The sequence below is a fragment of the Chironomus tepperi genome, unplaced genomic scaffold (genome assembly GCF_022539635.2).
Source record: "Chironomus tepperi strain 1889 unplaced genomic scaffold, CSIRO-AGI_Ctep_v1 contig_395, whole genome shotgun sequence".
NCBI lineage: Eukaryota > Metazoa > Arthropoda > Insecta > Diptera > Chironomidae > Chironomus > Chironomus tepperi.
In genome coordinates, this window is record NW_027226517.1 from 272395 (window position 1) to 298460 (window position 26066).

At 35.4% G+C, this 26066-nt stretch overlaps 6 protein-coding genes across 6 annotated transcripts; all 6 read right to left on the reverse strand.

Annotated features, from left to right (window-relative positions):
- Window positions 1-244: 244 nt before the first annotated feature.
- LOC139096633 (sialin-like) lies at window positions 245-3301 on the reverse strand. Its single transcript, XM_070648367.1, has 5 exons — window positions 2317-3301; window positions 2124-2254; window positions 1446-1989; window positions 993-1244; window positions 245-934 (listed from the first exon to the last, which is right to left on the reverse strand). Exons 1-5 carry the CDS (start codon window positions 2471-2473, stop codon window positions 270-272), a joined length of 1749 nt encoding a protein of 582 aa, XP_070504468.1. The 5' UTR covers window positions 2474-3301; the 3' UTR covers window positions 245-269.
- A 101-nt stretch (window positions 3302-3402) lies between these two features.
- On the reverse strand, window positions 3403-9272 carry LOC139096603 (vesicular glutamate transporter 2-like). Its single transcript, XM_070648338.1, has 10 exons — window positions 9047-9272; window positions 8113-8282; window positions 7369-7915; window positions 7046-7297; window positions 6669-6993; window positions 6077-6102; window positions 4968-5098; window positions 4562-4780; window positions 4235-4511; window positions 3403-4174 (listed from the first exon to the last, which is right to left on the reverse strand). The coding sequence occupies exons 1-10, from the start codon at window positions 9195-9197 to the stop codon at window positions 3441-3443; spliced, it is 2832 nt and encodes a 943-aa protein (XP_070504439.1). The 5' UTR covers window positions 9198-9272; the 3' UTR covers window positions 3403-3440.
- Window positions 9273-10653: 1381 nt separating this feature from the next.
- Window positions 10654-12673, reverse strand: LOC139096604 (sialin-like). Its single transcript, XM_070648339.1, has 5 exons — window positions 12506-12673; window positions 12040-12210; window positions 11887-11899; window positions 11065-11825; window positions 10654-10800 (listed from the first exon to the last, which is right to left on the reverse strand). Exons 1-5 carry the CDS (start codon window positions 12671-12673, stop codon window positions 10654-10656), a joined length of 1260 nt encoding a protein of 419 aa, XP_070504440.1.
- Window positions 12674-13553: 880 nt separating this feature from the next.
- LOC139096606 (sialin-like) lies at window positions 13554-16593 on the reverse strand. The gene is made up of 7 exons (XM_070648340.1): window positions 16583-16593; window positions 16039-16324; window positions 15689-15859; window positions 15614-15626; window positions 15279-15330; window positions 13860-14499; window positions 13554-13751 (listed from the first exon to the last, which is right to left on the reverse strand). Exons 1-7 carry the CDS (start codon window positions 16591-16593, stop codon window positions 13554-13556), a joined length of 1371 nt encoding a protein of 456 aa, XP_070504441.1.
- A 536-nt stretch (window positions 16594-17129) lies between these two features.
- On the reverse strand, window positions 17130-18717 carry LOC139096607 (sialin-like). Its single transcript, XM_070648341.1, has 5 exons — window positions 18550-18717; window positions 18323-18493; window positions 18255-18267; window positions 17336-18093; window positions 17130-17276 (listed from the first exon to the last, which is right to left on the reverse strand). The coding sequence occupies exons 1-5, from the start codon at window positions 18715-18717 to the stop codon at window positions 17130-17132; spliced, it is 1257 nt and encodes a 418-aa protein (XP_070504442.1).
- A 969-nt stretch (window positions 18718-19686) lies between these two features.
- Window positions 19687-26066, reverse strand: LOC139096608 (uncharacterized). Its single transcript, XM_070648342.1, has 12 exons — window positions 25854-26066; window positions 25503-25785; window positions 24572-24742; window positions 24495-24507; window positions 23678-24438; window positions 23165-23326; window positions 23067-23089; window positions 21866-22151; window positions 21456-21626; window positions 21375-21387; window positions 20308-21068; window positions 19687-19951 (listed from the first exon to the last, which is right to left on the reverse strand). Exons 1-12 carry the CDS (start codon window positions 25862-25864, stop codon window positions 19739-19741), a joined length of 2868 nt encoding a protein of 955 aa, XP_070504443.1. The 5' UTR covers window positions 25865-26066; the 3' UTR covers window positions 19687-19738.

Below are 26066 nucleotides of genomic sequence, written 5' to 3' on the forward strand. Positions count from 1 at the left end.
AAGCAGTTGATCGATCAAAATTCGATTCAAGAGCGACGTGACTCTGATTTCGTTTCGAATTTAGTTTAAGTTCTTTAATACCTCCTTGAATTCGTTTTGAATCCGGCACCATGCTAGTGTCATATCGAACTGAGACCGGATTTTTGTTCAATTAATCAACTCTTGCAATTTGTGCTGGGATATTTGCTTTTATCTTCATATTCTTTATTCAGTATTCTTATGAGTATTCTCGTTACTTTATTAATCTTGAATATTTTATGATAAATACATTAAAATTTGAATATTCTTGACAAATAATTAGCAAATCCATCATAAATTCTTACTAATCTTGACCCAATTGTTGAAGCTTCCTTATCTGGTTTTTTCTTGCTTTTATTATTTTTGTTATCTTTTGGTCTAGCTGCACTTTTATGTCTATTTTTAGATGAATTTTTGTGCACACTCGGGTTATTTGAGCTATCACGTTTCGTTCTTCTTTCCTTATCAACATTTCTTTTCTTTCTTCTGGTGGGCCTCTCTGCATTTTCTGTTACTTCTGCTGGATTACTCTCAATATCATACGAACTGCTTAGTGCTGCATTTGAATCTTCAGGTAATTTCGCCCACGGCTGTACTTCTCCAGATGAATAGAACCAATAAAAGATGCATCCGAGGAAATAAACATGTGCTGTAATTATGAAGACATCCTTCCATTGATTTATATGCTCAGTTACAGCATCTTCATTACTTTCAGTCCTTTCTTCTGAGTCTGTTGAAGTTATAGTTGTTGGAGGCTCATTCGCAGCCTGTGGAATTGTGACAAGCAAGCCAGCAACCAAAGGTGCAACAATACCTGGAATTGTACCTATTGTACTGCTTATGCTCCTCACAAATGATGAGAACTGTGGTGCTATATCCATATGATTCATTGCATATCCACAGGTTGACAGTGCACCTGTAATTTTACAAAATAGATTCAAATTTAATTAATTATCTAGAATTCAAATAGTCACCCAAAGCAGCTCCAAACGATATAAACATCACAACCAAAAGAGCATCAGCTATATAAGCTACTAACAGCATGAAAATACCTTGTGACAAAAATGATACACAGCTAAAATATCGTCGGACTTGAGATGTCGTAAGCACTTTACGTTCTTGGAAAAAGTCTGCAAGAAATCCAGCTACAAAAAGTGTTAATCCAAAGACTAGATAGGGTATTGCTGAGACATATCCACTTTGTGAAATATCGAAGCCGAAATCATCTATGGGGGAGACAATGTCAATTAATTATCTGTAATTAAGCTGTTCGCTTATTAGGTAATATAAAATTCGAGTATTTTGGATATGCTTGCACCTCCCCGTAGCGTTACTTAATAAGCAAATGACCTTTTAGGGACTGTCTACAAGTCCAAAATAACGGACAACATTTATGAACAGCCCCATGAAATCAGTGAAAATCTTACGATGTAAAAATAGCGGCATTTGAGTCAGCATCGTGAAAAGTCCCCAATTTTCAGTAAAATGTGCCACAATTATAGCCCAGACCGGCATCGATGTTAAAACTGCTTTCAATGGAACCTTTAGCTTCTTTTCTGGATTCTCTTTAGGTACAGTCAACTCAAGATATTGTTTCTCTTCGTCAGTAATGAACCAATCATTTACAGGACGTCCACGAACAAGAACAATCCATACGATGGCCCACATGCAGCCCAGACCACCGTAAATGTAAAAAACTATACTCCAATCGAAATTTGCAGCTATAATACCACAAGTACAAAGCGATAGAACAGTGCCTATGTATTTTCCAGCATGTTGAACTCCGATTAGGCGAGTCCGTTCCAATGGCGGTGCCCAATGAATCCAAATATTATTCATACTTGGTAATGCAAATCCTTCAACTAATCCAATGATTACACGAATGGCAAAGAATCCTGCAAAACTGGCTTGTACAATAACTGGCGATGCCAGTGTTAATGTTGAAGTTATGGCAACTCCTATGCCAAGAATCTAAAATTAATAAATTAAGTTAAATTGTAATTGGGAAATAAAGCAGATTTGACAGGACTTTGGTTGAGTCCGGACTCCAAAAGTCCAAAAAGGCGCATCCAAATTGGAGTCCTGCCAACTCTGAAATAAAGTACCAGAAAATCAGGCAGAAATGCAATGGCAATTCCTCCAATTATTTGAGTCACTATATATCCATAGAAAAATGATCCCAAAATCATGCCGGTCTGCAGTGAACCCCATTTTATGTCACTATCTTGTAGCATAGCTGGTTAGAGAATAAAAATCATTTATTTTAATAATCATGTTAAGCTTAATTAATCTACTTACCAATTATTCCAACACTTAATAGAAACCTCAGAGTGTAGATAATAACAAATCCTATAAACACAAGAAGTGCAAGGTGATTCCGTCTCCTTTTCCAAAAAGGTGTTGCATCTTCTATTAAGTTCTCATCCTCATCACAAGCTATAATGTCAGTGGTCATCTTTTTATAGATATATATCAGCAAATGTGCACTTAGATCGGCACACTTTTAAAAACTGAAATAATCAACAATGTTACAAAGTCACGCAATTCGTTATCTGATTTGAATGTTATCGATAACTTAAGGTATAAATTCATAATTTTACACACTTTATATTTATCATAATCTTGATAAAAACAGAGTTGATAAAATAGATGAATGGTTTTGAGTACATAAGTATCGCAAGTCCTAATAAAGCCAGAGTTCGAAGTCTACTCAGAATTGAGTCAGATTTTGTATTGACTACGAGCTCTGAATAAAACTTACCATAACCCACAAATAGTTAATAGATCAAAAAATTTACTCTAATTTGGAGTCAGATTTAGTTTTCAATCCCGCATCAATGTTAGAGTCGTGATGACGGTTTATGTACAAATGAACGGCATGATTTTTCCAACTCTGCACGATGCATGACCGAGATTATATCAATGCAAAATACCTAGCCACTATTTTTGTGTCGCGAATCACACAAACCGAGTTGGAGTGACTATTACAGGAGCGGATCATCTAACAGATACTATGAATTCCATTGAATCCATGAAATTTATGATTTTTTTGTTAGAATCAATAAACCCATGGAATATTATCCGGGACGGAACCCGGGACCTTTGAGTCGACTGTTCGACTTCCTAACTAACTAGACCATTGCCGCCCTCTCGCTGTTTAAGTTTTTTCGCAGGTTGATTTCCAAGAAGCATAATGAGGAAAATCTCATATATTTCCGTTTTCTGAAGCTGAAAAGACGTTTTATCATTAAAACAACGAGGTGCTCATGACATGGCGATACTGTTATGCTGCTCAGGACAAGACATAGTATTAATTACTTACTTCGCTGACAGTACAAATCAACTGTTACATATTGCCTCCCTCAGATGACCAAGACATAGACATTAATATGAAAATTCTTCTTCTTTCTTTTATTTTGAAACTAAAATTTAAAAATCTTAGAAAAATAAGTCGAGACTCTATCCGTAAATCTTGAAAGCTTTGTTTCATTCGTTTTAATTTGTCTATATTTTGGTTTTCGTTTGTTAGTTTTACGACTTTTAGTGACTTTCCGTTCACCCTTTTCTACATCGTTCTCACTTCTATCTTTGGATCTTTTAGTTGATTTTTTCCCAGTTTTTTTAGCAGGTTCTTCCTGGACAGGTTCTTTTGCCCACGGCTGAATCTCTCCAGATGCAAAAAACCAATAAATAATACATCCAGCAAAATAAATGTGAGCAGTTATTATGAATATAGTTTTCCATTGATTGAGATCCTTTTTGTTTTTAACTAATAAACCAGCAACGACTGGTGCAACTATGGCTGGTAATGTTCCTATTGTATTCGCAATTCCTTTTATAAACGATGCATATTGTGGTGCTATATCCAAATGATTCATTGCATAACCGCATGTTGATAATGCACCAAATCCAGCTCCTATTGATATGAATGTAATCAATACCATTGGATTAGGCATGTATGCTGCAGACATTATAAAAATTCCTTGTACCAAAAATGAAAAGCAGCTAAAAAATCGACGAATTTGTGTTGTTGTGAGGGTTTGTCGTTCTTGAAGATAATCTGTTGGAATGCCGGCTAGAAGAAGTGCTACACCAAAGACAAGGTATGGAATTGAAGCCACAAAGCCTGTATCTGATATGGTATAGCCACTATAATCTGTAATTGGTGAAATTTTTCATAAAATTTTCATAAATTCTTAAAGACTGTCCATAATACCTTTCAAAAATGACGGAAGTTGTGTCAACATCGTAAAAAGTCCCCAATTTTCAGTAAAATGTGCCAAAATTATTGCCCAAACAGGCTTAGACGTGAATATTGCTTTAAATGGTATACTTTTTTCATTGGGCAGTTCCTGAATATCTGCAAAACTAGCTGCAATATATTCTTTTTCCTCGTCGCTAATAAAATAATCATCCTCGGGACTGCCACGAATTAGTGCCAACCAAATAATAGCCCATACAAAGGCAATGCCTCCATAATATAAAATATAACACTCCATCCAAATGCATCAGCAATAACACCACAAGTGCACATTGACATCACAATTCCGATATAATGTCCTGCATATTGTAATGCACACATACTTGTTCTTTCAAATGGTGGTGCCCATTTTGACCAAATTTGATACATGCTTGGCATTGTATATCCTTCTACTAATCCAATTAGTACACGTAATGCAATAAATGTTTCAAAATTGGCGTTTAATGTTACTGGAGATACTAATGTAAGAATTGATGTCACCAAAACTCCCGTACCGAAAACCTTTGGAAATTAAAGATAATATTGATAAATTGCTAGTCAATAAATACCAGATAAAGCTCAAGAATATGTAGAAATGGCCAAAAATCAAGCTTTTAGATGACTTGACAGCGACCAAAGTCATGGTGACCTGGGAACAGATTTTCAGCTATTCCTTCACTATGTGCCTTCCGGGTACTGTTTTACTTACAATAAAATCAGGTACTCTTGACACCATCATGCCTCCAAAGATTTGTGTACAAATTTGACCATAATAATATGAACTTAAAATAAGACTTTGCTTAATTTCATCCCAATCTTTATGTTCTTCCTTAACCATAGCTTGAAAATAAATAAAATTAAATAAAACTTAAATGAATGCTTTCTCGATGTGGGATCGTGACCGACAAATCCCGGGAAAGTCTCGTCCGTGATCTGAATTTCGTGAAAGCACACTTAAATGGCTGTTCTGAGTCTTTTATTTGTTATGTTCGTATTTTAAATGGTTAGGCTGCATATGTGACAATTGAAAACAAAATAACTATCCAAATAAGTCCTTAACAGAAAAGGTGAATGCTATCGAAAGCTTTTTCTTCTTAAATATACCAGTTTTGCATGCTCGCGAAGCATTACTCTCAGCCAGAGTTGCAACCTTTCACATGCAAAAACGGTATAATTTTCTGATAATTTGAGAATCTCAGCTTACGTTGCTCATGAAAGCACACTCTTAGCGAGTTAGGGACTGATGGACAACCTTTTTTCACGAAATACCTCCGTTGTAAGCCTCGGACAAATCCGTATCCGGTATAAGATTCATGGAATTTCAAAAAAAAAATTGTTGACACGCTAGTATGCCGCGGCAATCAGGTTGTTAACCACTGATCTAAATTATGTATTCAATCAGTCAAAATTGGATTCAGTTTGAATCAAACTGATCTGCAAAACCGTTAAATTCTTACTTTGCTTTAAATTGCCACCTACGAATTGATAAAATTACGAACTAAACAAGTAAACGACTTCAAAAGCATCTTGATAATTAATGTACTTATAGTTATACTAGTTATTATCTAATCTACATCATTAGATTACCTAAAATTCCCACATTTAAGAAGTAACGTAAAGTGAAAATATTGATAAAGCCAAAAAACACGAGCAGTGCAAGATGATAGCGTCGCTTTTTCCATATCGGAAGTGTTTCTTTGACAATTTTTCCTGTATCATCTCTTAATATTACTGTCATTTTGAAATATTTCACTTTGTTAGACACATGTAGATCAATTGACGGTCAATTATCAACTAAATAGAGCAACATTGTAGTACTTGAAGTCCAATCCATATCAATTAAACTGAATATATTTGTAAATGCTGATAAAATACAAGTTTAATATGCCAAAATAGTATCAAGTTGGTATTTAGATAATTCTAATCAGCCAATACATATTAAACTACTTATGTTGTGGCTCTAATCCTGGCATGAGTTGTCCATTGCATAATTTTAAGGAGACTGCATAGAGCATGCACTTTGAGGAATGTTCAGTTGTAGCCAGATTCTAATGCCAGAAAATAATTCAATTAATTTACATAAATTACTACTTAATTAGATTAACTTTTTATTTATGATGTTGCTAATAAGCTTCCCGAAAAGCACAAATCGTTTAATGAACCAAAAGTCCGATCCCATAGTAAAGTGAACTCGACGTCAATTAGAATTATGAAGAATTAATGACTTTTTCATACAAAATCTGAGTCGACTTCGAGCTCTGAAAATGACTCTGACTCTGATGGACTAGATTCGACTCAAATCCGACATTTTATCAGAGACATGCCGGCCTAGTACCACATTTCGGATCGATTAACCAAATTGTGCTATTCCAGCTTCCAGTAAACATTTAATCAACTAACTTTAAACTGCTAAAACCTCGTCACTTCAGTCTCACTGCTTCTCTCATTATTTCTCTTGACATTATCCTCAGTCTTTTCCTTCGCCCACGATTGCAGCTCTCCAGATGCAAAGAACCAATAAATAAGACATCCACAGCAGTAAACACACGATGTCAATATAAATATCCACTTCCATTGACTAGCATTTGTCTGTTCTGTGACAATAAATCCAGCTATAAGTGGAGAAATAATTCCAGGAATTGTGGCAACTGTGTTGCTGATTCCCATTAATACTGATGCATATTGTGGAGCTATGTCCAAATGATTAACGCCGTAGCCGCAAATTGATAATGCACCTAAAAGCAATTAATAATTAAATAACTCAGAATTAAAGCTTTACTTCCTCACCTAATGACGCTCCAAAAGTAATAAATAAAATTATAAGCACACGACTTTTCTGATAAGCAGCAAGCATCATAAAAATAGTTTGTGACACAAATGCCAGACAGTTAAAGTATCGACGAACTTGAGAAGTTGTAAGTATTTTGCGCTCTTGAAACCAGTCAGCTAAATAGCCAACCAGAAACAGCATAATACCGAGAACTAGATAAGGTATAGCAGCAATGAAGCCACTTCCAGAAAGATCAAAGCCAAGGTTGTCTAAAATTGAAAAAAAATATAAAATTTAAATATAAAATTTCAGGAATTTAAGCAGCACAAAGTCAACTCACGTTTAAAGAACAACGGCAGCTGAGTCAGCATAGTGTAGACTCCCCAATTCTCAGCAAAATGTGATGCAGCTATGGCCCAAACAGCCGTAGACGTGAATATGTCTTTATATGGAATATTTTTGGCAGTTGGTGTACTTTTAGTCTGTGCCAGGCATGCCTCAATATACCTCTTCTCCTCATCACTTATAAATCGATCATTTGCTGGACTTGCCCGGACAATTGCAAGCCAAAAGGCATACCAAACACAACCAATAATTCCATAGACATAAAAAACGCTTTCCCATCCATAAGTGTCAGCCATAATTCCACATGTTGACAAGCTTATAACCATTCCGATAAATGTTCCAGCATATTGAATTGCAGCCATTCTTGATCTTTCTAATGGCGGTGCCCATTTTGACCAGATTTGATGCATACATGGAAATGTGAATCCTTCAGCTAATCCCATAATTACGCGAAGTGCAACAAATGGTCCTAAACCGGTACGTGCTGCTATTGGTGATAGCAAGGTCAAAACTGCTGTGATGAAAATTCCTAATCCTAAAACCTAATGATATAAATTGGTTTAATAGCTGCTGATCATAGCTGAATATCATAAGTTGGATAATCGATCCAAAATCAAGCACTAGACCGGCATGACTCTGGTATGGTCCCTGATTCAGTTTATATTCCGGGCTCCGGGTCGAATTTTGGATTGATTAACCGACATATGATATTCAAGACAACTTATTGATATCTACTCACTATATGTCCACCAATCTTAGCAGCGAGAATACCTCCTATAAATTGTGTACATATGTAGCCATAGAAAAACGAACTCAAGACAAGTCCTTGCTGTTTTGTATCCCAATCAAATTCTTTGTGCCACTCTTCTGTTCCATTTTCATTCACAAATGTTTTGTTTTCGGTCATGGCTAAAAATAAACGATTAATCTATTAGGTCATGGATGCACTTAACTCACTTCATGATATTTGAAGATGTATGCACTTAAGTTGATTAGATACAAGACAGGAAATTGTTAAGAAAAATGTCAAAAAAGACTCGATTGGTATAGATTAAATGTAGCGGATACGAAAGCATTTACTGGGCAAATTTAGGTATTAGTAGTTTGGTATGAAACAGAGCTCAAAGTCGACTTGAGTTGACTTTTCCTCACATAATTTGAGTCGACTTTGAGCTCATCTGTTCTCTTGGCTGTTGCTTGGACAACATTTAAATAAGTATGGATCAAAATTAATTTTCAAGAGTATTAAGCAGTGCTTCTCATATCAGTTATTCATGTATTGCGTTTTGTAGCTCTGAAGGATCATCTAAGACAAAAATCTTGTACCACTCCTGCTTCGTTCCCTCCCATTGAATGTTTGCGCTCCATAAATCCTCTCTTCTGTTTGTAGCTATGTGGATACTTCCCTGTGTATAGCTGAAGCAGAATTACTCATTATCTTCATCCGTATGTCTCATAAAAACTTAAAACTCAACTGCTAAATTAATCATATTTTTATTTAAATTCCTAACTTAAAGTGCTCAAAATCATAGCAAACTTTGTTTTGAAAATACAACACCAATCTCTTAAAAGTCCATTGACATTATCTCTCTAAAATCACGTCACTTGCATAATCAACTTTCAGTTTAAGCCACAAAATAAACAAAAAAAAATATTTCGACATAATCAAGTACCAACGATTCCGACACTCAAGTTAATCCGCAATGTATAAACATTGATAAAGCCAAAAAAGACAAGCAGCACGAGCAGATAGCGCCTCTTCTTCCAAATCGGAAGCGTTTCTATTATCACTGTTCCTTTATCATCTGTCACCTCAATTGGCATTTTTTAATCAAATTTTATTCTTATTTTTTACAAATTTTTCTTTACACTTGACAATTTTACATGTAATACGATCGACTTTTGCTAATCAACTGAAATGAATAGCATCATTTAATAATGTATATTTTTACTTTTATTGTCAATGTGGATTAAAGCTATTCATTTGTTGTTGTATAATTTAAGTTGAATGGACTACTTTTGTTATGGTTAATAATCTTGAATGGTGATGATAACAGATGTGGATCAAGGCATGAGACATAATAAAATTGATTTTATTCAGTAATTTTGTGAAGAGAAAGATGCAGCACTGATGATTTGTGTAGTATTTTAGGTATTCATCAAAATGATAATGAGGTAATAAAAAGAAGTGAGATGCTTTCATGTTTTGACGAAGCGGAGTCTAGTGTTTTGAGGTATTTGCAGGCATTGATGGCCAATATTCTATTTCACGCAGCAGATCAGACTTCGACCGCACACGGCATTCGCCTCATGACATTTCCAAAAAATTCCAGCTGAACACTATTGCTGCACTAGTGTGCCCACCGGTGTAGTAAGACATTATAGGATAGTGATTAGGCAACAGACCGCCAACCTCTAGTTTGTTCTTTGCTAGGACATAAATTTGGTTCCTAACAGAATGTCCATCTCACAGCATACCTTGGTGATTAAAACATCTATTGTGCCACGGCACTCAGTTCGGCCAACTCTAACGTGTATTAAGAACTAGAAGCTGAATAAGGTTCCCAGAAGTATCGGGGTAGACGAAATTCTTTCGACCGAATCAAGGAAGACCAGGTCTTAGCATCAGAAACCCTTAGAACTGACCACAAATAGTTAAATATGATCTAAACTGATCAAAAAGTGACTAATTTGCTTCGCATTCTTCATAACTGCAAACAAAAATGTTGATGATTATCCCGAGCAACACAAACCAGTAATTAAGTTGTTATTACGTCGCTGCGTAGACAACAATTAGTACAGAGCTTCTGATAACTCGAGAACAGCTAATTTAGACCCATTTTTTTTGGAAAAATTCAATTTTGTGTTCAATTTTGACACTCAATATATACAAGGCACTTGAACGTAAAATTCAATACTTTCAACCTTGTAAACAATAACTTGATAAAGCTTGAAGTATTCTTTTAAGCACGAAGAAAGTGTAAACAATTTAGAACGTGACATTTAAAAATGTTTTGTTGTTTTTGTCCACATCTCTAGCATTCCATACATGCACAATCTAATTTAATAATTATTCACAACAACAACAAACACGTGATGACAACAAGAAGTCATTCTATCAATATAAAGTCACAACAGACAGTTGTTTATCTTCAAATTATTGCCTAAAACTTATCATCTGATTAGATTATTACCGTACGGACGGTCGCGTACGAGTTGTAATCATAGACAACAGCAAACAATAATATAGACACAACAATTGGACATTTAATTGCTAATTTCATTCTGAACCGGAACTCGGCTTCTTTGATGATTCTGTTATAGCCCAATATTGGATCTCACCAGATGCAAATAATCCATAGAAAATGGCACCAAAGAGATATATTCCACATGTTATCAGGAAAATTATTTGATATTCGCCGGCACTCTGAAATGTTAAGGATGATCATTGGACATTGTCACAAAAAAGATTAAGTCCCGAGCAGCACATCGTGTTAGCTAGGACTCTGCTGGGTTGTCCTATTAACAGAGAGACCCTTAATAGGCTATGAGCATGCTTCCATGGTACAGAAATAACTCTCCGATACCTAAAAATGGTCTCGTTTCCTGTTAGGGTACGTAAATATTTCCTGAAGGCATCCAAAAATGCAATTTGCTCTATTGTGTTGCTCGGGAACTATTATAGTCTTACCGGAGTAGTTGCGATGTATCCTGACAATGGTGGTGACACCATACCCGGAAGTGTGGCAATCGTGCATGAAATACCAAAAATTAAACTTGAAAATTGTGGTGCAATATCCAAAACATTTGCAGTATATCCACAAGATGAAAATGCTCCCAATCCAACTGACAGAACAATACAGACAATTATGATGGTTTTATCAGTGTTAAATGCAGCTACAAGTAGGAATGCCATTTGACACAAGAATGAAATATTGTTAAAATATTTCCGAATTTGAGTGACTGAAAGGAACTTCCTTTTAAAAATCCAATCAGCTAAGAATCCAGCAATAAAAACTAGAACTGTGTAGACCATGTAAGGCAACGAGCTTAATAATGCACTGTCTTTAAGATTAAAATGTAAAACTTCATCCAAGTACGAAGGAAGTTGAGTCACAAGTGTAGTATATCCCCACATATAGGATGTATGTGCAACAATAATAGCCCAAAGAGGAAGTGATGTAAAAATTGCTTTCCACGGTGTTTTTATGACTACTTTTTCAATACTGTGACCTCCTTGACTATTAGCAATGAATTTCCTCTCAGCAACTGATATCCATGGATCAGTCTCTGGTGAACGATGAACAATCATGAGCCAAAGCACACTCCAAATCAATGCAGCTATACCAAAAGTATAGAAGATCCATTCCCAGCCTAAAGATACGCTTATATAGCCAGATGCTAAGTTTGCTGTAAATGTTCCGACATTTACTCCTGCAAGTGTATATCCAGCTGTATTTTTGGAAGAAAAAGAAGAGTTTAAGAATTTTTCGGCAATGGAACTGGAACTTACCACTTCGGGATCTCTGAAAAATCATGATAATCCCTTAAAATAGAGTTTTATATGATATATCCTCTAACAGTCAAAGAGCATGCTTCCATGATACAGGAATAACACTTCAATACCTGCTGCTCTTTGTCTGCTAAGGACCAGGACTTAGCTAACCTCTGATGGAGGAACCCATCTACTAAGTACATCATTGGCTGATGTGTATGAAAATCCACTGAAAATTCCGACAACAACTCGAACTGCAATCAAATATTCGATTCCAAAATGTGCCATAAATGGTGTAATCATGGTGAAAAGTGCAGTTCCAAATATTCCAAAGTTAAAAATCTTGAAAAAAAATCATTATAATCATTTAATGGATTTTCATAATTAATTTTCCGAGCAGCACAATACGGCAATTATCATTGTTCGTATAAAATGGATTAGAATCAGCCGTCAAGGAACTATCAGGAAACATGATGTCTTACTGCTTTGCAGAATTGCCAGAACTTTGGGAGACCGCACACCGAAAATCCAAAAAGTCGCTTCCTTTTGATTTGCCTCTAATGGAATCTGGACTCTAGACTGCAGTCCTGACAACTCTGCTGCATTGTGCTGCTCAGACTTCATTACAAAAACTTACCAAATGACCACCATATTTTGTAGCCAATACACCACCAATGAAGTGGGTAGATATGTATCCATAGAAAAAGGCACCAAGAGCAAAGCCTTTCTCCTGTGAGTTCCAGTCAAAATCCTTTTCGTAGCTGACTGATCCATCTGCATTTTGAATTGTTCGATTTTCAGTCATGCCAACAATTGCAACACTCAAGTTAACTCGATTTGAGTAAAGGTTGAAGTAGCCAAGAAAAATTAGAAAGACAATCAGGTATCGTTTCCTCAAATAAAGAGGAATTGATATATCTTTGCTGGAAAATAGTTGGATTGTGACTTTTTGTATAATTTTGAAGGAAGTTCACTCACATTTTTGCCATAATGTAAATTATTCCTCAATCGATTCCCAAAAATTATTCACTATTCACCTTTAATCACTCAGTAGACTGTATAGAGACTAATTGACTCAATTGTTGGGTATCGCTTATATAGCGTCTGCACAGGAATAGATAAAAGGTTGGATATGGTCAGTGTTTTCGATAACGCATTACGATTATCATCATTTTTCCAATAAATTGACACTTATTTCGTAGATATGACTGATTAATTTTCGGGGTCAATTTATTGATTCTATAGTGCATCTGTTCATTTTTGGTATTTACGTTTGTTCCTGAGTATTTTAGTCGTGAATTTTGGATGTCAATTTGCTTTGGGGTGTCCTTGAAATTGCCGTTGATCTTGCAATTGGTATAAATTTCACTATAAGTATTAGGTCTATAGGGTGTAGTACAATAGATAATTAATCTTGCAGCTTCCCGATCAGTACAAATAACTCATGACAGCTAATTGGTTTTCATATGGCATCCAAGTGGCAATTTTCATCTCAACTTCCATAAATATTGCCACTTGAATGACATTTGGTAGCCATTAAGCTATGAAGAACTTTTGCCGATCGGGCTAGGCTCCTCAAGCATTAAAAATACATTAATTTATGCTAAATTATTAATTAAAGTTTATTAATTTATAAATTTTAATATCACAAATTGTATGTAAAATCACTAAACTTAATAATATTCCTAAACTACATTTTCCATCTTCTTCTCTTGTTTCTTCTCTATGATTTTATGTTCAAATCTCTCGTAATGAACTGGTTCCGCCGTTTCAACCAAAGCCCAAGGCTGTACATCTCCAGAAGCAAATATCCCATAAAATACAGTACCAAATAAATACATTCCACATGCGATCATAAAGATTATTCGATATTCAAATGCACTCTATGACAAAAAATCAGCAAATTATTACAAATAATAAAGCATGTACCAGAGCTCAATTTCGAGTAGACTCGAGTCGACTTCAAGCTCTGGTATGTAGTTATGACTTACTGGTGTGGTGGCAATAAATCCCGACAATGGTGGTGAAATCATTCCAGGCATAGTAGCAATTGTTGAGGAAATTCCAGAAATTATGCTCGAAAATTGAGGTGCAATATCAAGTAGGTTTGCAGTGTAGCCACAAGATGTAGGAGCTCCAAATCCAACTGACAAAGTAATACAAACTATAATAAGAACAGGAGATGTTAGGAACCCTGCAGCCATAAGGAACACCATTTGTAGAATAAATGCAGAGTTATTGAAGATTTTTCGCACTTTTGTAATTGACATAAAGTTCTTCTTCAACATCCAGTCAGCAATGAATCCAGAAACGAAAACTAGAACTGTTAAAACCAGGTACGGCAAGGCACTGATCATTGCACTTTCTTCTAAATTAAAGTCTAAAACTTCATCTAAGTATAAAGGAAGTTGAGCGAGAAGAGTATGAAATCCCCAGTTGTATGTCGTTTGAGCCACAACAATTGCCCAAACTGGAAGTGATGTGAAAATATCCTTCCATGGTGTTTTTGAAGCTGCTTTATCTCTGCCATTTTTAACTAAACTGTCAGTAATGAATTGTTTCTCTTCTTTTGTGATCCATGGATCATTTTCAGGTGAACGATAGACAATTACGAACCACAAGACACTCCAACTGAGTGATATGATTCCAAACAAGTAAAATATCCATTCCCAGCCAAAATTGTCACTTATATATCCGGATATTAGATTAGCATAGGGTTCGGACATCTACAGTTATTAACAGTTATCTACAGTTATCTACACTTATCTACAGTTACAAACTGTAGATAACTAACTGTAGATTTTTTGTTCGAAACAAAAAAAATCGTTAAAATTTTTGTACAAAATTCATTTATTTTGATGAATTTATATCAATTTTATCAATTTATGAATTGATTTCAACATCAATAGAGATAAGCACATCACAAATCTAATTTTTGGTATCAACAACATCAAAAATTGAAGAATTTTTGTATATCGATATGAATTTTATGTTTTATTCGTTTCTGAGTCTTTTGGATTGCCTGTGACTTGCGATTCTTTCACGAGATCATTCTACACTGGCTAAAAAATCCTTAAAACAGCTTCTGCCTTTTTCACACAAATTATTCACAAAAAACATTTTTGAAATTTAAATTAATTAAATTGATTAATATCAAGAAGAAAATGGTTATGAAACCATATTTATAGCCTTATTACACTGTTAGTGATTAAAATCAGCAGCAAATTAGTGAATTTGATACGAAAAAAGAATAAAAAAATTGTTTGTTTACAAAATTTTCGATTTTGATTAACGGATTTTTTTTCATTTGAAAATTTATCTACAGTTTGCAAACTGTAGATAACTGTAGATTTTCTGTAGATAATCTACATGTTAATAACTGTAGATTATCAGTTAGTCTTTTTCCGAACCCTAGATTAGCAATAAATGTTCCAGCATTCATTCCTGCTACTATGTATCCAGCTATAGAAATATAGAATGAAAATATTTATTGACCATTCTTAGATTAATCAAATGTTTAGAAGCTGAAGGAGGATGTACTGTCGTGAGCATTGTTCGAATCCTTGTCATATCGACAGCACCATATAATCAGAACGAGATCGGTCTCTGAAAGAAATCTAGCTAGCTATGGATCGACACCCCAGATTAAACTATTTTTAGACACAACAAGAGACAAGACAGTTTGACCTTGACCTAGACCTTGATCTAGACCTATTTATAGCCTAAATTCATAATCATAACTCACCACTTCTTGATCTCTGAAAATTAAATGAAAGAATAAATTGAAAATCTTTGAATGTCTTAATGTCTTAAAACTCACTTCTGCTGGAGGAATCCATTTACTTAGTACATCATTTGCTGCTGCAAAAGAGAATCCACTACAAACTCCAACTATGACTCTAACAGCAATCAAATATCCGATTCCATGATGACACATAAATGGTGTGATCATTGAGAATAAAGCAGTTCCAAACAATCCAAAGTTGAAGAGCTGAAGAAATTATTTATTAGGATTTGATTAAGCCAAGAACCCCAGACTTGCATTTTAGCGCAAGCCTGCAGTTTTTTGCAAGTTTTTTGCTGTATCTTGAAGTTCGTCTAAGACTGCAAGCCTTCATTTTTTGTCTACAGGCCTTCAGTTTAGGACAAACCCAAATAAATTGTACATACCAAATGACCACCATATTTTGTAGCCAATACACCGCCAAGGAAATGTGTTGTAATATATCCATAATAAAAGGCACCAAGAGCAAAGCCTTTCTCCTTTGAATCGAATTCAAAATCCTTGTGATAGCTGATTGACCCATCATCGTTGTAAATTGTATGATTTTCAGTCATTGCAACGATAGCGACACTCAAGTTCACTCGATTTGTGTAAAGGTTGAAGTAGCCAAGGAATATTAAGAAGACAATCAGGTATCGTTTTCTTAAGTAGAAGGGAATTGGGGTTTCTTTTCTGTGAAATAATTAAAATTCGGGTTAATTTAGCTAAAGACTTTTGGGGCAGACTTCGAAGTAAGCCAAGTCTGGTATGACTCTGTACTGGTTCGAAAATTCTGTTAAGTCCAACTTCAAGCTAGACTTACACCGTCTGAGAAGGTTTTTTTGCATTTCTCTAAATTTCGAAATTACACGAGCGGCACAGTCACTTGAATATCACTAAGTCACATATATTACATAACGCTCTAACGAAAGGATGTGCCTCAATACTTACCCTTCAGTCATTTTAATATGATCTTTTAATATTTCAAATAATATCACAATTTTCTTAATTTGAAGCTTAATCCACAAACCAATTGTAATTGATACTGAATTAAAATCCATTTTTGCATCGATCATATATAGTAAGTCACTAGTAGTAAAATTCCCAGCTATAAAGATATCAGTTCAAATTTTAAGCCTCAATTATCACTCCAATTGCTTACTTTTCGAAGAAAGGTTTTATTGGTGATTCAGCGGCACAAGTCTAGTCAAGTGTGCCTATCAATTTTCCAAAAAATCTGCTTAATGAATATCATTAAGATCAATAAAATTTATATTCCCTAATCATGTGTCAATTTTCATACTGATAATCAAAAGTGCAAGTTGTTTATGAATGAAATGGAACAGCTGAATATGAAACATCAGACAGATAATTCACATTTTATGATTTTCCCTGAAATCAAGTCTTCAATGGCACTCAAAAATGATTTAATTAAATTTGCGACAGACAATTTATTAATACGTAGAATTAAGATCAAAATTATTGATTCCAGAGAACACTACTTCTTAACTTCCACATCTTTGACTGGCTCCGGAGCAACTGCCCATGGCTGAATCTCTCCAGATGCAAAACATGCATAAATAATAGTTCCAATAAGATAAATCGTACATGCTATCAAAAATACAATTCTATACAGTCCAGGTTCCTGAAAAGATTACAAAGCATTAAGTAAGCATCCCTAATATCCAATTTCATATCCCTTACCGGTGATGTCACAATAAATCCAGTAATTGTTGGTGAAATGACTCCCGTCAACACAGAAAATGTCGATGAAATTCCATAAATTATGCTTGAAAATTGCGATGCAATATCTAGTGGATTTGCAAGATATCCAGATGCAGCAATAGCTCCAGCTCCAACAGACAAGATGATACACACAACAATAGTTGTTCTGTCCGACACAAATGCGACAATAAAGAGGAACAACATTTGACATAATAATGCAAAGCTGTTGAAATATTTTCTGACTTGAGTAACAGTGAGGATCTTCCGCTTCAGGAACCAGTCAGCCAGAGATCCAGCAGACATTGCAATAAATGGATAAAGTAAGTAAGGGAATGAGCTGATTGTTGCGCTATTTTGTAAACTGAATTTCAAAACTTCGTCCATATATTGAGGAAGTTGAGTCACAAGTGTAAAGAATCCCCAAGAAAATGCAGCATCAGCAGCAAAAATTGCATAACATGGAACTGACTTTGCAATTGCTTTCCATGGAGTTGCAAGCTTTTCTTGACTATTTTCCTCCTTTAAGCTTTCCATGATGTATTCCTTTTCAGCCTGTGTTATCCATTTATCATCTTCAGGTGATTTACGAGCAAGAAGAAGCCACAAGATGCTCCAAATGATGGCAACAATTCCAAATACATAGAAAATCCATCGCCAGCCGAAATGTACGCTGATGTATCCAGAAGCAAAGTTTGCTGTGAAATTGCCAATGTTGATTCCAGCCATTACGAAGCTGACTAAATGGAAGAAAGAATGAAGGCATTATTTGGGGATGTGGGCACTTCAGGATGTTAACAAATGAAAAGGACATGTTAAATTGCCAGACTCTTGGCTGTATCCTAGGATATCATCAATAAGGAACTCCTCTGTCCTTCAATAAATGATGATTTTCACTTACCGCTACGTGATCTCTGTAAATAAGCAAGCAATTAAGACAAAATCCAAAATAATCAACAAGCTTCTTACCTCTGACGGAGGAATCCATCTCGATAATACATCATAAGCTGACGTGAATGACAATCCACTGAAGATTCCGATAATAACTCTATTTGCAAGCAAAAATCCAATTCCAAGGGGACATACCATTGGGGTAAGCATCGCGAAAATTCCAGTAACAAAAATGCCAATGTTGAAAATCTGAAATATAAATCATGAATCTTCTCTAAATTAACATTTTTAGCCTTAAAACTCACCATAAATCCACCATACTTTGTTGCTAAGATTCCACCTAAAGCTTGCGTTGTCACATATCCGTAGAAGTATGAAGCAAGTGCAACTCCTTTGTCTGCTGGACTCCAATTAAAATCTTGTACCGTTTCTTTTGTTCCATCATCTTTTATAATTTCTCTCTCTTCTGTCATGGCCACAATTCCAACACTCAAGTTTACGCTGTTAGCAAAGATGTTAAAGTAGCCCCAAAAAACCATGAACACGATCAGAAAACGTTTTCTTTTATAGAAGGGAACTGAATCACCATTACTGGAATTAGAAGGAGATTTAGTTCATTTGTTGATAGCAGCTTGTTAGGTATGAGATTTGAGTTATGAAGTGACAAAATTGTCAGTTCCTGTTGATTTACTTACGTTTCTGCCATCTTGATGATTCAAAGAATCTTTAAGTACTTTTTTTAAGTGAATAAAAATAAATTATTTTTAAAAATCAAAGCCAACTGAGAATTAAAAATGTTAATCACACTTTAGTTTGAATAAATTGTCAATAAAAAATCGGCTGACTAGATGATTTTCAGAAATTAAACAAAACTGAACTTAACTTTGCATTTGAATTCAGATATGTTATTATGTTTTATCATTCTTTAATGTCGTGAACATTGTGTGATTTGAACTGTCTTTTTTTCATATGGTCACATACTAATATATTGAATTCACCTGTTCAATTCCATACTGTGTCAACTGTCACGCATCTCATCAAACTATTAAAGTTGCTTTAATCCCATTACAAAAACTTGTTATTTAATTAAGTTATTAAACTTTTACATATATGCAGTACTGCACTTATATGTAATGAATGATTTAGCTACCACGGAGACGAGTTTCTTCGTATGGCATTCATAACCAAGTGGCAGCATTTAATAATTATAACACTTGGCTTTAAAAGCTCCGGCTTCTTCCATTTTTAGTTCTAAAACGGTAAGTACGCTCAAAGTCATATTAACGGTCCTGGCGACATCGTGACGACTGATTTCGACTCATTTTATGGTAATTAAATGAGATTTGTCGGATTGTGCTGCTCAAGTCACGTAAGCCAGTAAGTAGAACTAGAACATTTCAGTTTTCAAAAATACTTTATTGTAATTAAAAATATTCGATTAATGATTTATAATTGCTCAATTATCTCAAATTACAAAACAATTAAGCACAAACTTTATGCATTTTTCATTTCATTTTCATTCCGTTCCTTAAAGTTATCTTCAGCTTTTAATTTGACTTGTTGAGCTTTCGTGTCGGCTTTTGAATTGTCAGAATTGTTCAAAGCCCAAGGTTGTACTTCTCCAGATGCAAAGATCCCATAAAATATAGAACCAAAAAGGTAAACTAAGCATGCTATCAGAAATATTATTTGATATTCGCTGGCATTCTGGGAGAGAATAAAGAAGATTAGTTTGAATAGTAAAAGATGCTCTTAGTCCGGAAGGCACACGGCGTAGAAATGGCTTAAAATCTAGCAATGGCTGACTTGACTCTAGTCTGAGACCGGATTTAATTGAATCTTGCCTGAAACTAGAGTCACGATGGACTGTGGTTAGATTTTGGGCAATTCTGATGCCGTGAGACTTCCGAATAATATGAATGTACACGACAGTTAGAGGGGAATCCTAATTTGATAGACTTCCTCCAACAATTGTCCCTTAAATCGAAATCAGGTTCAAAATTTTACCAGAAGTTTTTATAACAAATTTTCCCAAATTTCCGCAAAACCTTCATATACTTTACCGGCGTAACAGCAATAAATCCCGACAATGGCGGCGAAACCATTCCTGGAATCACAGCAAATGTTGAGGAAATTGCAAAAATAATGCTTGAAAATTGAGGTGCAATATCGAGAGTATTTGCAAAAATTCCTGATGATATGAATCCTCCAAGTCCAACTGATAAGATGATACAGATTATAATAATAGTCTTGTCGGTGACAAATGCAGCAATCAGTAAGAATGTCATCTGACACAGAAGTGCAAAATTGTTAAAATACTTCCTAATTTGAGTGACATTAAGGAACTTCTTCTTTAACATCCAATCAGCCAAGAATCCAGACGAGAATGCAACTAATGTAAATGCCAGGTATGGCAATGAGCTGATTACTGCACTATTTTTAAGATTAAAATGCAAAACTTCGTCCATGTATGTTGGAAGTTGTGTCATCAGTGTAAAGAATCCCCAAGTATAGGAAGTATGAGAAACAACAATAGCCCAAAGAGGAAGTGACGTCCAAAGCGACCTCCATGGTGGCTTTGTCACTGCTTTTTCTCCACTATGGTCTATTAAGCTATTAATGATGAATTTCTTCTCTGCTGCTGTAATCCATGTATCAGTCGCTGGTGAACGATGGACAGTAAAGAACCAAATTATGCACCAGATAATCGTTGTGATTGAAAATGTATAGAAGATCCATTCCCAACCTAAATTGACACTGATGAATCCGGACACGAAATTAGCCATGAATGTTCCAGCATTTAGGCCAGCTGTTGTGAAGCTTGCTTAAAATTATAAAAGGGAAAATTGAAGGTTAATGAAAGTTGTACTGGGAATTGAATTGCTATGGTTTTATGTCCATATAGGAGTTCAGACTATTTGATTGCACTGGATCCTGAGTGGAGCAGGCTACGATTACTCCACCTTATGTCTTGTTTATAGTAAACTCGAGTAATTTTGATATTTATGGAACTTGCCAAAGAAAATCAAGTTTATGACAAGACGCATAGCCGACAAATCAAAGCCTTATCTGCTCTGGGATGCATTTACGTCAGGTCTGTCAGGAGTTAAATCACTCATATCATACTTACCACTTCTAGATCTCTAAAACAGAAACAACATTAAATTTCCTTAGCTTTTTTTCAATAAAGCATTCAACAAATTAAACTTACTTCCGCTAAAGGAATCCATCTACTAAGTACGTCATTCGCCGACGAAAATGAAAATCCACTTGCTATACCCACAAGGATTCTGATTGTGATTAAAAACTCGATTCCATATCTGGCCATGTATGGAGTTAGTGCTGAAACAATTGCAACTCCAAATAATCCAAAGTTGAAGACCTGAGGAAATGATAACATAGTGACATGAATGTTTCAAATTTCTAGAGAACAAAGAGCGGCTAAGCTGATGTCTGAGTCATGGTATGCAACCTGAGTGCCTCGAAACATTTGATTCTTAGGTTTCCCTAGGACTCAGACAATCATCTGAGTCTGAAGAAATTGAAATTGTTTGGACAATTTTTACGATTTCAAGAAGAAGGTCTGAAACTTGAGTTTCCCAAAATTTCCCTAAATCTTACCAAATGTCCACCATATTTAGTTGCTAGAATGCCCCCTAAAATGTGCGTCGTGAGGTAGCCATAGAAGAAAGCACCAAGTGCAAATCCTTTTTGCTTTGAGTTCCAATCGAAATATTTTTCGTAACTGACCGTGCCATCCTCATGTTGAATTGTTCGATTTTCAGTCATGGCTACGATTGCGACACTTAGATTCACTCGATTTGTGTATAAGTTGAAATATCCAAGGAAAATCAGCAAGACAATCAGGTAGCGCTTTTTCTTGTAAAATGGTAAGGATTTTGCGGATCTAGAAGGATTATTCTTAGAATTATTGGATTGAGGTGACAAGTTATACACTCGGTAAAGGATCAGAACGGCTACTTACAAGTCATTTCCCATAAAAGTTTCAATTTCAAATTTTTCTTCCATTTTTGTACAATTCACCAAAAGTGCAGGATTGATACTAACTATTCAATCATTATTGAACTCCAAAATAAAAGCCAAGTACCATAGGTTGAATGGCCAGTCATAAAGATAGCGGCTTTACTGTACAATTAAGATTATATTCCGATTCAATCACTTCCTTTGCGAAGAAAAAGTCAATGCAGAAATTGAATATTTTTTGACACTTGAAGCTTCTTATCTGCTTTCTTTAATTATATTTATTTATTGATGTACATCAATTGAGATTCAGAATACGAAGCTAGAAAGGTCAACACAAAAATTTTGAAATTTAAGGATGTTTACAATAAAAATTTAAATTTTTTGCAAAGTTTACTTCTATTTTGGGAAAATGCTTGGAAATAAAATAGCATTTTGAAGTGTTGTCATCACGATGACGACGTGAACAGGATCAGGAATGAAATTTTTGACATAGCCCGGGTTTTTTCGGAAATGGGAAATTTCGATGCAGATCTCGATAACGAGAAAGCATAGCAGTTTCTTGGCACATTTGGTTGTTTTCGTTACTTAATTCTGAATCCACTTGATTTCCGTTAGAATTCCGGGAAGATGGCGGAACTGGTTCGTATATTCGGATGAAAGCGGGCAAATGCGAATAAACCTTTAAGTTCCTCCTCTTTGCTAACATATCCTGAACAAACAAGAGATTAAAAATCCAACCGACGATATTACGCGAGTTATAATCGTTGTTTTATGTGCATTAAATGCAACTTGATGATTACAATATTTCCATATCAATTACAATAAATTCCCTAATTACTCGTTATTAGCAAGCACGAACAACTGAAATTGAAACTCTAAATTTCATAAAGTTAAGGATTTACTTCAAAAATTTAACTACAATCTTTATTGTCATACATTTTTAGTCTCTTTTTCCCTATCACTAATTGATTCTGTTGTACTATGTTCAGTTAAAGCCCAAGGCTGAACTTCAGCTGTGGCAAAAATTCCATAAACTACTGCTCCAACTATGTAGATTGCGCATGTGATGTAGAAGACTATTCGGTATTCATCGGCACTCTAGAATGAGATTTAAGTAAGGAAATGTAAGGAAAAACAGAGTTGTCAGGACTTTGGGAGTCCGGACTCCAGTGGAGGCACCTCCATATTGGAGTCCTGCCAACTCTGAACTGATAGATCAAGGAATACAGGTAGTGGATAAGGAATCATTGGACAGAATATACGGATCCAATAGAGCAGTGCTGTCCAAACTATGTGTCGCAAGCAGTGTGTGGCCTCGGTCGGGTCTTAGCACCAAGACGTGCCGTTAATCAACAAACTTTGGACAATACTGCAATAAAGTCTAAAGTTGCTACATAGATCTTATGTATCCAGATGATCTAGACTCCAACAATGCTTAAACATACTCACCGGTGTAACAGCAATAAATCCAGACAGTACAGGTGATACAAGTCCAGGAATAGTAGCAAATGAATTGGATAAACCCAAAATTATACTACCAAATTGAGGAGCAATATCAATAGTGTTTGGCAAATATCCTGACATAGCTAAAGCACCTAATCCAACAGACAACGAAATGCAGACAATAATTGCAGATGTATTTGTCAAAAATGCAGCTATAAGCAGAAATGTCATCTGACCAAGCAATGCTGTATTATTGAAATATTTTCTAACTTGTGTGACTGTGATGATTTTCTTCATTAAAAGCCAGTCTGCAAAGTATCCAGTAATATATATCAATATTGTTTGTAAGATGTAAGGCACAGCACTAAGTATTCCACTTTTTGTGAGATCATATTTGAGAATATCACGCATGTACATGGGAAGTTGAGTCAATAATGTGTAGTAGCCCCAATTGTATGCAAAATGAGCTATGGCTATGGTATAGACACGATATGATGTGAATATTGCCTTCCATGGAGGCATAACTACATTCTTCTTTCCACTTTGGTTCTTTAAACTTTCAGCTATGAAACGCTTTTCACCTTCTGTTATCCATGGATCATGATCAGGACTAGAGTGGACGAGGAGGAACCACAAAATATTCCAAGCAATGGTTGCAGCTCCAAAGACATAAAATATCCATTCCCATCCATAATTATCACCTAGCCAGCCTGATAGTAGATTTGCAATGATTGTGCCGACGTAGATTCCAGAAATTCCATAACTAGCTGCAAAATAACATTTTAGATTGGATGTACATGCAATAACTTCACAAACTATTTACCGCTTCGTGATCTCTAAAAATAAAAAAGGTTCAGATTTTAGATAAGAATTGTGTGACTCTAAATATAAACAACTTACTTCCAATGGAGGTGACCATACTGCATATACAGCATTAACAGCTGGAAATGCTAATCCACTGAAGATTCCTTGAATTACCCGTGATATGATGAGGTATGTTATTCCTTGATAGGTCATCAGGGGAGTGAATAATGTCATGACAGCGGTTCCGAAGATTCCTAGGCCGAAAACCTGTGGGATTGTAAAATTAGATTGAGATCTTTGTGGGTGACATGAGTGGTTTGCTCTAAAGCAGTCATCACTAGCTATTTACTATAAATAATGAGATGTAGCAGTGGACTTAGGTAGCAGTACCTTATCCTCTTACTGCAGTATTAATCAATCCAATAATCGATCCCAAGTCGGCATGACTCTTGCATGTTACCCGATTTATACCGAATCCGGCACCAAGTCAGAGTGGTACTGGTCAAAGTGACCGGCGTAACTCTGGAAAGATACCAAATGTTTTCCGGTAGCCGAATACAAGTAGATTAATCGATCAACATTCCGTCATCAGGACGGCTTGAATCTTGCATAGTACCGGATTTAAACTGAATCAGGCACCAAGTCAGAGTAGTACCAGGCTACATGTGTTATCTTTCCAGAGTTACGCCGGTCACTTAGACCGGTACTACTCTGACTTGGTGCCTGATTCAATTTAAATCCGGTACTTTGCTAGAATCAAGCCGTCCTGATGACGGAATGTTGATCGATTAATTTCCCTGTATTGCTATTTGGTTTAGCGGCTTTATCTGATCTGAAATAATTCTGAATAGCACATCACAAAGGTTTTTTTCATGCAAAATCCGAGTATGATTCGATCACTATATTATTCAAGTATCAATTCCACTTTCAGCCGACATTGTAGAATCCAGACCATCTTCTCATAATCGTCATTGTCGTCAATCATCTCAACATAACTCAATGACCCAATAAAATCTCAAATCCTCACCCATTGTCCGCCAACTCTCGATGCTAAAATTCCACCAGCAAGTTGTGTCGTAATATATCCATAAAAGAATGCACCAAGTGCAAAACCCTTTTGTTGTGAACTCCAATCATAATGCTGCTCATAAGTCTTTGTTCCATCCTCACCAATAACAGTTCGATTATCCGTTAGTGCTACTATGGCAACGCTCATATTGACACGCATTGTATACAAATTTATATAGCCAATAAAAATCAAGAATATTATCAGATATCTTTTCTTCAAATAGAAAGGTGTTGGGTCAACCCTAAAATAAATAAATAAATATTTATGATAAGATATGGAAATGAAGTATTGACAATGTCTAGCACTTACAAGTCACTCATGATTATATATTGATAAGATAAGCTCTTTTTTTGTCAAGTCACGGTCGTTCCTTTTTTATTATTTTTGTTTAGTTTTTTTGGGGAATTAATTAGAATCACGTGACTATGGCAGTTCCAACATGTGAGATAAGCAAAATAATAAACAGAGAATAAAACTAAAGAAGCTAGCTCCCCAAAAGCCGCGATAATACTGAATAAAGTG

Coding starts and splice junctions, on each gene's coding strand:
- LOC139096633 (XM_070648367.1), bottom strand. CDS start 2,473: ATGACCACTGACATTATAGCTTGTGATGAGGATGAGAACTTAATAGAA. Junction 2,255..2,316: donor ATTAAGTGTTGGAATAATTG/GTAAGTAGATTA, acceptor TTCTCTAACCAG/CTATGCTACAAGATAGTGAC. Junction 935..992: donor ATCGTTTGGAGCTGCTTTGG/GTGACTATTTGA, acceptor GTAAAATTACAG/GTGCACTGTCAACCTGTGGA.
- LOC139096603 (XM_070648338.1), bottom strand. CDS start 9,197: ATGCCAATTGAGGTGACAGATGATAAAGGAACAGTGATAATAGAAACG. Junction 7,916..8,112: donor CTAAGATTGGTGGACATATA/GTGAGTAGATAT, acceptor TTATATCATTAG/GTTTTAGGATTAGGAATTTT. Junction 4,512..4,561: donor CAGGACATTATATCGGAATT/GTGATGTCAATG, acceptor ATTTGGATGGAG/TGTTATATTTTATATTATGG.
- LOC139096604 (XM_070648339.1), bottom strand. CDS start 12,673: ATGACTGAAAATCGAACAATTCAAAATGCAGATGGATCAGTCAGCTAC. Junction 12,211..12,505: donor CAAAATATGGTGGTCATTTG/GTAAGTTTTTGT, acceptor TTTTTTTTCAAG/ATTTTTAACTTTGGAATATT. Junction 10,801..11,064: donor GATACATCGCAACTACTCCG/GTAAGACTATAA, acceptor TTAACATTTCAG/AGTGCCGGCGAATATCAAAT.
- LOC139096606 (XM_070648340.1), bottom strand. Junction 14,500..15,278: donor ACATTTATTGCTAATCTAGG/GTTCGGAAAAAG, acceptor CATATCACTCAG/TTGGAGTGTCTTGTGGTTCG. Junction 13,752..13,859: donor GATTTATTGCCACCACACCA/GTAAGTCATAAC, acceptor TTTTTGTCATAG/AGTGCATTTGAATATCGAAT.
- LOC139096607 (XM_070648341.1), bottom strand. CDS start 18,717: ATGACAGAAGAGAGAGAAATTATAAAAGATGATGGAACAAAAGAAACG. Junction 18,494..18,549: donor CAAAGTATGGTGGATTTATG/GTGAGTTTTAAG, acceptor TTTATATTTCAG/ATTTTCAACATTGGCATTTT. Junction 17,277..17,335: donor GATTTATTGTGACATCACCG/GTAAGGGATATG, acceptor TAATCTTTTCAG/GAACCTGGACTGTATAGAAT.
- LOC139096608 (XM_070648342.1), bottom strand. Junction 24,743..25,502: donor CGAGAGTTGGCGGACAATGG/GTGAGGATTTGA, acceptor ACAATCCCACAG/GTTTTCGGCCTAGGAATCTT. Junction 22,152..23,066: donor TTCGTGCTTGCTAATAACGA/GTAATTAGGGAA, acceptor TAATCCTTCTAG/ATCCGCAAAATCCTTACCAT.